Source organism: Patella vulgata, chromosome 2 (genome assembly GCF_932274485.2).
Source record: "Patella vulgata chromosome 2, xgPatVulg1.2, whole genome shotgun sequence".
Lineage (NCBI taxonomy): Eukaryota > Metazoa > Mollusca > Gastropoda > Patellidae > Patella > Patella vulgata.
Window position 1 is genome coordinate 91,515,085 of NC_065880.2, and position 12,556 is coordinate 91,527,640.

The 12,556-nt window shown below is 38.7% G+C and overlaps 1 protein-coding gene across 1 annotated transcript in view; it reads right to left on the bottom strand.

The window, feature by feature from the left end:
• Positions 1 to 2,934: 2,934 nt before the first annotated feature.
• The window catches only part of LOC126810099 (parapinopsin), a 33,093-nt gene continuing 23,471 nt past the window's right edge, over positions 2,935 to 12,556 (bottom strand). The window contains exons 3-4 of the mRNA XM_050535065.2: positions 5,293 to 5,398; positions 2,935 to 3,731 (exon numbers count right to left, since the gene is read on the bottom strand). Coding sequence (XP_050391022.1) covers positions 3,244 to 3,731; positions 5,293 to 5,398 — 594 coding nt within the window. The 3' untranslated portion in view covers positions 2,935 to 3,243. The remainder of the gene's footprint in view (positions 3,732 to 5,292; positions 5,399 to 12,556) is intronic.

A 12,556-nucleotide genomic window follows, 5' to 3' on the forward strand; every position in this document is an offset into this window, starting at 1 on the left:
TTCTAACTGTGCGACTGCACAACACCCGCAACCGGGGGGGGGGGGGGTAATCGTACTGCGTAGCTGCACATGGCTCGCAATCTAGGCGGTGTGATCGAAATGCGTAGCTGCACATGGCTCGCAACCTAGGCGGTGTGATCGAAATGCGTAGCTGCACATGGCTCGCAACCTAGGCGGTGTAATTGAAATGCGTAGCTGCACATGGCTCGCAACCTAGGCGGTGTAATCGAAATGCGTAGCTGCAGATGGCTCGCAACCTAGGCGGTGTAATCGAAATGCGTAGCTGCACATGGCTCGCAACCTAGGCGGTGTAATCGAAATGCGTAGCTGCACATGGCTCGCAATCTAGGCGGTGTGATTGAAATGCGTAGCTGCACATGGCTCGCAACCTAGGCGGTCTAATCGAACTGCGTAGCATCTTGTGGTATTCCTGTATTTCAGATCAACAATCCATCAGGGGGAGGTGTGATTACTGTATACTGCACACGACTCTATTTATGTTAAGGTTGGCGCTGCTTTGGATGAATCTATAAATATGGTAATGACCCCCCCCCCCCCCCCGGCGATCCCCTTTTTATGTGGACGCATATTGTTTGTAGACACTCTACAGGTCACAATTCTTATTCGATTTTGGCGATATTGGCAATTTATCGGATAGAAACTTCATGGATTACGGCCTCTGATTTTACGCAAAATCATGTTTTTAGCTTGTGGTCACTCAGAGGTCACAATTTTTATTTAGATGAAACATGAAATGTATGTTTATAACCCAATGATCTCGGTTTCTGTCGATATTCGTGCATATCGGACCGCAACTTCCTGGGTTATGGGCCCTGATTTTAGCTTGTGGTCGCTCTAGAGGTCACAATTTTGATCCGATTTAAAAAAAAAAAAACCAAACATTCTAGTATATCACCGTTACACCATAATGATAATTGACTTCGAATTTCGTAAAAATCGGACCGAAACAGCCGGACAAAATGGCAAATAGTGTAAAAGTATGTAATACCAAGGTTGTGGGCCCTGTAGAGGTCACAATTTTTATCCGATGTTGAAGAAACTTGAAATATATGTTTATATCCCAAATATCTAGGTTCCTGTAGATATTCACGCATTGCGGACAGTAACTTCTTGGAATATGGCTCCTGATTGTACGAAAAATCGCTTCTTTCTTTCGCTTGTTGTCTGTCCAACTTTTGCAAAATGTGGGCGTATCTTGCATGGCAACCGCTTCTTGTTTATCTACAGTGTGTGTCAGACAGACGTGAACTAATTGACGTCATCTCAAACAATTCAACCATGCTGAGACAAATTAGATCATATCTATTATTATATCACATGACTGAGTTCAATAATTTCCGTCTCAACTGTTTCCAGAATCGTCAACAAAAGAAACATTGAAACGTAATAGAGTGCGGATGTTGTAACCATAAAGCAAATATGTCCCTGTATAATTTGATGGACTTAGTTTTAAATAATAACAAATTAATATGTAAAATGGAGATTAACCCCCTAATGTTCTGCCCCGACTGGGCTAATGAAGGGAGATATTGAATTCCAAATCACCAAGGCATCTTTTACGCGCACGCCAATATTGTCTCTTGTTAGACCCGCTGCCCTACACTACTGGCAAGAAAGAGAGAGAGAGAGAGAGAGGGAGAGAGAGGGGGTGGGGTAACGTACACTTGTCACAAACTAGGTCATTTCGCCAGTTGACTCAATGATAGACCTTATGATACAACGCACACGCGCTAACCGCCCTCCCCCCCTCCCAATATGTCTAATAAAGACCAGTATGCGCCATGCACTGTGCTATGGGGACAGTTTTTCCAGGAAAGAAGCATGGTCTTTGTCGAATTCCATCTTTTACGTGCACATGAACTTGTACATGGGACATCTGACGTTGTTCCGTGCCAGGCATGCAGTCGCGCTCCACTGACAAAAGCAACCCACACCCGTCCTGGTTATTGATTGGTTGATGGTGGATATTAAAATCATGTGCTTCGTTCCCGTGGAAAGGGGGACGGGGGCTGAAAGGACGACTGGTTAGTGCGCGCTGTATCATAAGGTCTGTCATTGGGTCAACTGGCGTGGTCTCGATTCCCCGGTTGTACGTGACAAAGAGTATGGTCGCCTATCCAACCTCGTGGGTTTTCTTCGGGTCCTCCAGTTTCCTCCCACTGCTAAAGACCCCTACGCGCACACGAATTATTGAAAATTTGTTAGTTACGAAATGACCTAGTTTGTGTCGAGTGGACGTTTAATCTCATCTCTCTCTCTCTCTCTCTCTCTCTCTCTCTCTTTTTCAGACGGAACTAAAAATCATGGTCCCTTGTACGCGTTGGCAGGCACGTAAAATTAGTTTTAATTTTCAAAAATGTATTTATTAGAAATGGAAAGAAAAGGAATATAATGTCGTCTATAAAATACGCTGTATCATAAGGCCTGTCATTGAGTCAACTGGCGGGGTTTCGATTCCCCGGTTGTACGTGACAAGGAGTAGGGTCGCCTGTCCAATCTCGTGGGTTTTCTCCGGGTCCTCCGGTTTCCTCCCACTGCTAAAGACCCCTACGCCCAAGTAAATTATTGAAATAAAATTAAACCATATGTTAGTCCTAGTTTGTGTCGAGTGGACGTTAAACCCCATTTCTCTCTTTCTCTCTCTTGAGACAAACATAAATTTATTTAACTATGTTCACCCTATAAAGTGGACTTGATAATTCCAGAGATTTCCTTTCGATGCACGCCGATATTCAATTCTGGGACAGCCCAGTCGAGCCTCCACTGACGAAAAGTCAACCTGCAGCCGAATCATCCCTAATAACATCTTAATTTTATCTCGAAACATCCTGTGCACTTTGGAATATTGTGATTATCCAAAGAAGAAATTATGTTACAAACACGGTTTATTGAGCACATATTAAATATGGAAGCGTTGCTATGCCAACAGTGGTACAACATTTATCATTTTATATACAAACAAATCAGGCGTATAGTGAAATGATGAATTGAGGGCGCCACCTTTATATAATATTTATATATATGTATATTTCGATATGTGAAAGACAATAGTCAGTGATAACACCATGTTCTTGATAACCATGACAACGTAATCTCCAGCGACGATACGCTCTTAACCTGTCCCATCCATCTGTATCAAGCATCACGCATGAATACACGAACTCTTTCTGGAATGCCTAATTTTGGACACAAGTAAACGATGTTCTCCGAACACACAGTTTTTCAATCAACTTTAGTTAGTTCGGTCATTTCTACCCGTTCAACTTTTATAACGTTAGTATTGGCGGTATGGTTCGGAGTGTGAATAATTTCCTCTATCTGAGTCTCGGCTTCTTTCTCGTCAATAACCTCCGGGGCTGGACCCACGGCGTTACCACCGCCACCCTTTTTGCTCGTAGTCGCTTTGTTATCTTTATTATCTTTACTGTCCTTCTTCGTTTTCGTTTCGTTTTCGTCGCCCGAGTCGTCCGAGTCCGGTTCGTCTTCCTTCTTTTGTAGCGTTTTCTTGACTCCGTCACAAGGCACCAGCTGATAAAATGCGGTACGGAATTGTTTATTGGTCGCCACGTATATTATAGGGTTGAGCAAACCCGCACATTTAGCCAACAGAGCTGGCAGAGTTCCCACAAGAGGTGAAATAGCATGTGCCCCACCAAATGCTGCGTAGAAGGACACTGCGGTGTATGGCGTCCATGCTCCGACAAAGGCAGCTGAAAACAAAAAACAGAGCAATCAATAATTAACTGATTAGTTCTTATTTTTTAGATTAATAATTTCAACTGCCAAGGGATCTTTCAGGTGCACTATTAATTCAAGGTGTCTAGAAGCACCCGAGGGGCTACACAAACCAGCTTCGCAATCACCAACTAACACAATTGGGAAGCCCGGTTCTTCAAAATATGGAAGAAAAGAAATGAAATGGGGTTTAACGTCCTACTTTCAGACTATTGGAGATGGACATACGTTATACTGTCAGCAGTTCTTGTACGTGCACACCAATGTGTACACAAGATCTCCTTTTTTCGTCTCTTCCAAATGACTATACGTTATCGCTTGCCCCTGTCCCCTTCTTGCACCACTGAAAAGAGGAAACCACGCTGGAAAATCCCGATGAACCGCTGCCCAGCCTTTCCATTTTGAAATTGGACGGAGGGCCTGACAAGGACAGCTGTCTAGTCGTTCGGATGGGACGAAAAACCGAGGTCCCATCTACACATTGGCGTGCACGTAAAAGATCCCTTGGCAGTTGGAATTCGATATAAGAGTAGACCGAAGTGCCGCTGTCTGGGCAAAATTTCCCTCATAGCACACTGTATGGCGTATACCCGTCTTCATTAGCCCAGGTTAGGAGCAGAACAGTAGGATGTTAAACCCCATTTCACTTCATTTCATTTTCATTTTTAAATTAAATCTTTAAATGGCGATCGTATTTCAGTCCATTTTAATCTGTGCCATCCGATAATCTAGAGAGTTGATTATGGCTTGTCATGTGAATAAATGTCTAAATAATAACTTATATAACATTTGATGTTCTAGACAGCAGATTATAGGCTTGTCATTTGAATAAATGTCTAATTAATAACTTATATAACATATGAAGTCCAAATAAAGACAGGCAACAGGCAGATTTAGCTCTTATATAATGCCCCTTAAATATATCGCAGGACGTTAATCGATTTCAATGTACACTTATCCCGATTTGAACAGAGTCTCAAAAATAAAAGTCAGTGTACGTATGAAAGTTAAGTGCCATAATATAGAGGAATGGTGTATTTACCTTGTCTCAAAATTTCAGCTCAAAATATCGAGTCGTTTGGACGTGAACGTCTAAACCGTTTATCTGGACATGTAACCCTTTTAAGACTTCGGGTGTTTTTTCGTTGGGTGACCTGATAATCGATTGTTATTCTTTTAGAGGTCTATACAGTGCATGACCCACATGACCCATGTGCTGTACTTGATAGCGAAAGATAAATTTCACCTACACGTTATTTTTATTAGAGAAAAGTCTGGTTTTATCAAGACACCGTATAATACTGCTTGGGACGCCGGTCTCAGTTTTCAGATGAAGATTGACGGTGTTAGTTACTCGGTTTAGTTGAGTAAGGGCTTTTAACACAACATTAAGCAGCTTTATTCTCCAAAATATTATCGAGATTGGCCCATTAAGTGATAGATAATGGTCGAAGACTGTCCATTATGTAAATAGAAAGAACAACTGGTTAAAAACATCGAAGGGTGGCGTCATATCTATGTTTTAAGTATACTTACCGCACATGACTAGAATTGTTTTAAACATTTTCTTCTCGATTCTAAGATTTCTACGAGCTACTCGACTTTTCATGTCCCATACTTGATTCTTATTGATGGATTTAATCTGTAATGAAACTAAATCAATAAATAACAGGAACCGGCACAGATTGAAAGATACATTATGGGAGATTAGATAAAGAGCTGGCAGTTCTCACTATAAGTAAATACTAGATAAGGTAAAGGGTATTTGCTGAAAATTCCAGTAAAATTGATCCACTCTAAACCGAGATATTGTAAAGGGAATTTGCTGAAATTTTCAGTCAAATTGATTCACTTTGAACCGAGAATTTAGAGATTGAATTATCGGCCTAGCCTCGATCATCATTACTAAAGTCGGTACGATAAAAAACATAGTCTCGATTATCTATTTCATGATTAAATCATGAATGAAAGTTGAGCAGAAAATAAGATCCTAATCCAGTAAATAACGCAGGCTAGCAATGACATTGAGAGTTGATTATGGTCTGGATAAGTTAATTAATAATTTAGATAACATTTCAGGCCTAAACAAAGACCTGCAATAGGCAGATTTAGCTCTTGCATAATGTATGTTTAATAATTTATATAACATTACCTCTTTTAAAACTTGAAAATGTAATTGGTTTGACTGTACAACAAAAAAAGATACTTAATAAATTGTTAAAACTTGAATCGTCATATCTTATGATTGTGAATTATCGGGGTTATATATGGACGAATAGATATGATGACGAGTGATGTAACAGGTTGTCTATTGTACTCTGTATGAACCAAGAATCGTGATTATATTTTTCCAAAACAGGATGATGATGTCATTAAGTCAACAATAGACCGATAATGAGAGAGTTATAGCCACATAATCGATCATCATTACTAAAGTCGGTACGATAAAAAACATAGTCTCGATTATCTATTTCATGATTAAATCATGAATGAAAGTTGAGCAGAAAAAAAGATCCTAATCCAGTAAATATCGCAGGCTAGCAATGACATCGAGGGTTGATTATGGTCTGGATAAGTTAATTAATAATTTAGATAATATTTCAGGCCTAAACAAATACCTGCAATAGGCAGATTTAGCCCTTGCATAATATATGTTTAACTAAAGCTTTTCAGGACATGACATACATGGGGGCGTTGTTCACAGTATCACCAGAATTTGTGTTATATCAGAATAGACTACTGCGAGGGATTTATATTGTCTTTGAGAATCACAAGGGACATTTTAACACAGATTTCATGAATGTACGCGAGATGTGCCAAAAACCAATTTTGGTGATAAGGTGAGCAACAGCCCCTGCTTGTGTTCCCAAAAACCACTTAAAGGCCAATTTATACCTCGATAAGCGAAGCTTCAAATGCGAAGTGAAGCTAAGATAGGCGAGGAGGTGGATGGCCGAATGGTTAGCACGTGTGCTCGCCTGTCCAATCTCGTGGGTTTTCTCCGTCGATTGTACAAAAGCTAGCAGAAGCTGGCCTTGTCATGGTGTTAGATGGTTCACGTGATCGCAATGGCAGACGTCGTGTTGCTGATTGACTGACTGTTCGGCTGCGATGTTTAAAGCGAAGCGCAGAAGTTAAATTCAACAAAGTTCTACTCATTAGCTTCGCTCAAAAAATGATCTGCGAAGACGTTGCGATGCTAAAACTTCGCCTCAAGGCTGGGCTTTGAAGTGGGCGAACATTTCTGGCTTCGGGGCTTCGGGGCTTCGCTTATGGCCTTGGAAGTGTGAAGAATGCATTGAATAACATTACATCTCCGGGAGCCTCGGTGACTCAGTGAGTAAGAAGACGTTGGCGGTCCCGTGTTCGATGTTAGCCTGGCACACCAAATGTGTTTGTGAAAAACCAAAGCTTCGATCTGAAAAGTTTCTGTGTAAAATCGCCTTTAACCCTTGTGCGTATACAAGGGGTATTTCTGGGGCCCTACGACAATATCGTTAACATTTGTGGAGAACTAGTTCATAATTACTTAACGAGAATTTTATACATTGTTAGCTACTTAACGTCGGGTATAACGGAAGTGAGGTAATGGCAACATTCATCATTTGACAAGAAACTACGAGTATTACATTATCGGAAACAAGGGTCCTCCCCTTTCCTTTTAAACATTTTGCTGGTCTAATCTGTTCTGCCCTCGGTGCTAGCTTTGTATTTGGAATCTTTCTAACTGATGATATTGTGTTGATCATTCTAGTAATCTAGATCTGAACACAAATCTAGGTACTCTACCATCCCCGTCAAAAGACGATTCTACATGGAAACGTAAATTTGTATGGTTTCAAAAATACCTTATAATTCATATCGTCACTGTTAATACCTCAAATATTTTTTTTTTTACTTTGATTATTATTCAGTCTTTATATGAGGCTGTAGTTTGATCATATTTGAATAAAATTATGCATCCAAAAACCAATTTATGTCTGGGGTCTTAGATTACCCCTTGTTGTCGACGTGTCCGCACAAGGCTTAAGGACAAAAAAGAAGGAGAAGAAAAAAAAATGGTAGCACGGTATTGCCATGGCACCCATGTTTAATTCTCTGTTCGTCTTAAGGGTTGGTTAATCCTTTGCCAAATGGAAAACTGTGAAAGTTTAAAGTAACTGTTTAAAGGCTCAATACCACTCTTGTTGGAACTGAATAATATGTCCCAATCTTTATTCTGGTCAACAAATTGCACTATTTTACAATATTCCAATTAATTGATGATACAAATTTCATCTTAACACACCTTATTAAAAATTTTGAAAAATTCAACATAATGGTTTGAAACGTCTGACGTAAACCTTTTCAAATGAAACTTCGATTTAAAAATAATTTCGAACCCTCTGAACAAGTAAAATAGGATGTAATGGATAATTTACACAACAGGTAGGACACTTAAACATCTAGTACTTAGATAGAGATATTATTTATTTTCTGGAGCTTTCAAGCCAGCAAGAGTGTTATTGTCCCTTTAAATGGAACAGGCAAATTACATAGGTGGTTTTTTTTTTAAGGAATCCAACTATTTCTATAGTTTCTTGCCTTACATTAAAGTTCTTGACGGAAGTAAAATGTGTTTTCAATTATAACTCAACTGACGATATTATTGTATGAATATATATATAGAGATAAATGGGGTTTAACGTCCACTCGACACAAACTAAATCATTTCCGGATTAACATATGGTTTAATTTTATTTCAATAATACGCTTGCGCGTAGGGGTCTTTAGCAGTGGGAGGAAACCGGGGGACCCGGAGAAAACCCACGAGGTTGGACAGGCGACCCTACTCCTTGCCACGTACAACCGGGGATTCGAAACCACGCCAGTTGACTCAATGACAGACTTTATGGTACAGCGCGCACGTGCTAACTATTTAGCCCCCCCCCCCTGTATGAATATAAGTTCCATAAATCACAGAGAGAAACCAAACATGAAATGTTATTAATTAGACATTAATTAACTTATCCAGACCATAATCAACTCTCGATGTCATCGTCAGCCTGCGATATTTACTGGATTTGAATCCGATTTGGTGCTCATTGATGATTTAATCCAAAAATGGATAGTCGAGACTATGTTTTTTTATGGTACCGACTTCAGTAATGATGATTGAGGCTAGGCCTAAAATTCAAAAGGTAATATCACGGTTCAAAGTGGACCAATTTGACTGAAATTTTCAGCAAATTTCCTTTACATTATCTTCGTTTTAACTATTATAGTGAAACCTGCCAGCTCTTTATCTTATCTCCCATGATGCCCCTTTAAGAGTGTGAATAAACAATTAGCATAATAATACACAGCACCTATATACTGGACACAGGACTATTATTCATCTCTCTCTCTCTCTCTCTCTCTCTCTCTCTCTCTCTCATAAGTAATCGATTTCTCAAAACTAAACATTTAGAATTAATTAAGAGTGTGAATCAACAATTAGCATACAAATAATTGACACGCCCTGTAATACAAACTGTCAGCAGGAAGATGACACCCAACTAATTGACAACTAAACTCAACCCATAATTACTTATTTCCATGTAAACTGTCATGATATGTTTTGAGAAATATGCGTTTGAAACTATTTTTACATCCGCATAGCATCGAAGGGTGTATCAATTGTACAAGACGCCATACCAATATTTCAGTTAAATACCAGGGCCCTGTTTCACGAAATCTTCACTAAAGATAAAATCTACATTTTAGTAGATACTTCAATTTTGATTGGCTAAGCACTAAAATCAATCTAATATTATCCAATCAAATTACTAAAATTTTAGTTCAATTTTGATTGGCTAAGCACTAAAATCAATCTAATATTATCCAATCAAATTACTAAAATTTTAGTAATTTGATTGGATAATATTAGATTGATTTTAGTGCTTAGCCAATCAAAATTGAACTAAAATTTTAGTAATTTGATTGGATAATATTAGATTGATTTTAGTGCTTAGCCAATCAAAATTGAACTATCTACTAAAATTTGGATTTTATCTTTAGTTAAAATTTCGTGAAACAGGGCCCTGGTCATCAGTTAAAATTTGTACATGGATTTAAATCTCAACCACGACCCTTGGAAACAGATCATGTTCAACATGACGTAATTGGTGAAAATAACAGCATTTTGTACAGATCAAGAATGTAAAACTTTTTAATTTTAAAGCTGAAAACGGAAGAAACCACAATTTTCAAATTGAAGTTTTTAAAAGCGGAAGACGACTCGTTAACTAATTTTAGTTTAATCTTATGTTAATTATGTCTACAGTTGAACACCAGTCTCATTACGGACTTAAGTGTGATTTTGAGATTTAAAATGCTCAACAAAGACGGAACATTATCCTACGAAACAAAATGAAACGGAGAGAGAGAGAGAGAGACAGAGAGCCAAATCCCTGATATGAAAATAAGAATGTCTTTAATATGACAAATTGCACGTTTAGTCCAACCCTTCTCTTCGTTAAATACAAGTTAGGAATCGATAGCATGCTTTTTGATTTAACACCCAAGCGATAGACCATTCGTCAACACAACACCTCGGCACAGAGTTTTTATCCAATAGACACAAGTCTGGAGGAAATAAACGGAGGTTTTGTGATACATTTTTAAATTAAAGTATAAGACAAAGTCGTTTATTTTCTACAATAGCCCACGCGTGTCACTGTTTTTCTTGAAAACAAAATTAAATTCTTATAAAAAATAAAAACAAATAAATCTAACTTGATGTATCTTCAAAAAAGGACGTCATCCGCCATAGTAAAGTTAATTTTAAAGGCTCAATACCACTCTTGTTGTAACTGAATAATATGTCCCAATCTTTACTCTGGTCAACAAATTGTACTATTTTAGAATATTTCAATTAATTGATGATACAAATTTCATCTTAACACACCTTATTTAAAAATTTTGAAAAATTCAACATAATGGTTTGAAACGTCTAACGTAAACCTTTTCAAATGAAACTTCGATTTAAAAATATTTTCGAACCCTCTGGACAAGTAAAATAGGATGTAATGGATAATTTACACAACAGGTAGGACACTTAAACATCTAGTACTTAGATAGAGATATTATTTATTTTCTGGAGCTTTCAAGCCAGCAAGAGTGTTATTGTCCCTTTAAAAATAGGAATATCTGGAATCTGTGTCATGAACATGTAGTTGATTTAAATGCCTGTATTCAATGATATCGAATAACACATTTCCGTGGGAAGTTTTTTATTTATTCCGCTTTTGTTAAAGGTGTATGTTATAAGATTTTGATAAAAAGCTGACAGTTCTCGCTATATATAGTTCATGAGAGGGAGAGAGAGAGAGAGAGAGAGAGAGAGAGACTAACGTCGACTCAAGACAAACTAGGCCATTTCGGGACTAACATATGGTTCAAGTTTATTTCAATAATTGGGGAGAAATCCCTGAGGATGAACAGACGACTCTACTCCTGGTAACGTACAAGCGGAGAATCGAAACCACACCACTTGACTCAATGACAGACCTTATGATCCAACGCGAACGCGTTAACCATTCGGTCACTCAACCGCCGTCGAATCTACTAAAGACAAAATGAAATGAAATGGGGTTTAACGTCCTATTGTGCTGCCCGGACTGGGCTAATGAAGACGGGCATACGCCATATATAGTGTGCTATGAGGGGAAGTTTGCCCAGACAGCGGCGCTAAGGAATCTTTTACGTGCACGCAAATGTGTAGACGGGACCTCTGTTGTTCGTCCTATCCATACGACTAGACAGCTGTCGAACACGGGATCTCCTACTCACTGAGCCACCGTGCCTCTCACCCCTCGAATCTACTAAAGACAAGTCTGAAGGAGAGAGAGAGAGAGAAATGGGGTTTAACGTCCACTCGACACAAACTAGGTCATTTTGGGACTAACATATGGTTCAATTTTTTTTTTTTAAAAATTCGCTTGCGCGTAGGGGTCTTTAGCAGTGGGAGGAAACCGGAGGACCCAGAGAAAACCCACGAGGTTGGACAGGCGACCCTACAAGTCTGAAGGGAATAACCAGATTTTATGGCATGGCACCGGGAATCTCCTGTTTATAGAATCAGCACCTTCCTGGCAAAGAAGATAAAAGAATTTTGTGGTTATTGTTACAAACAAGGAGATGACGATGAATAAGACTACGAGCACGCGAGCTGTAAATCTATTTTCTCTGTATAACAGTGGATGACAGCTAATATCAATCAACCTCGTACAATAAATATAAAAAGCAGTTGATATAAAAATTATTTTACTATATAATAGTTTCGCTTTTTATGACGTTCTTGTTTTATGTTAAAGCAGCGATTCGTCATTTACAATTTTCGCGAAAATATCAAATTCCCCACGGCATAATGCACGCTAATATGTACCTATTAGATTGGTTATTTAAAGGAGTTAAATCGCTAATATTTGGGACCTAGAAATTGACACAAATGGAGAGAGAGAGAGAGAGAGAATGGGGTTTAACGGCCACTCGACACAAACTAGGTCATTTCGGGACTAACATATGGTTCAATTTTATTTCAATAATTCGCTTGCGCGTATGGCTGTTTAGCAGTGGGAGGAAACCGGATGACACAAACGGCCGGTCGCAATGCATATAATAATGTAATATATGAATGTATATAAACTGTTTTACATTTAATCGTTTCCGTTTTTACTCTAATTTCAAATCAGTTATGTTCGGCGCAATACGCCAGAAGTCTCAATCGCATGGCAATTTTTTGGCGTCTGATTATTCCAGTGTGCACCGTTAATATTTT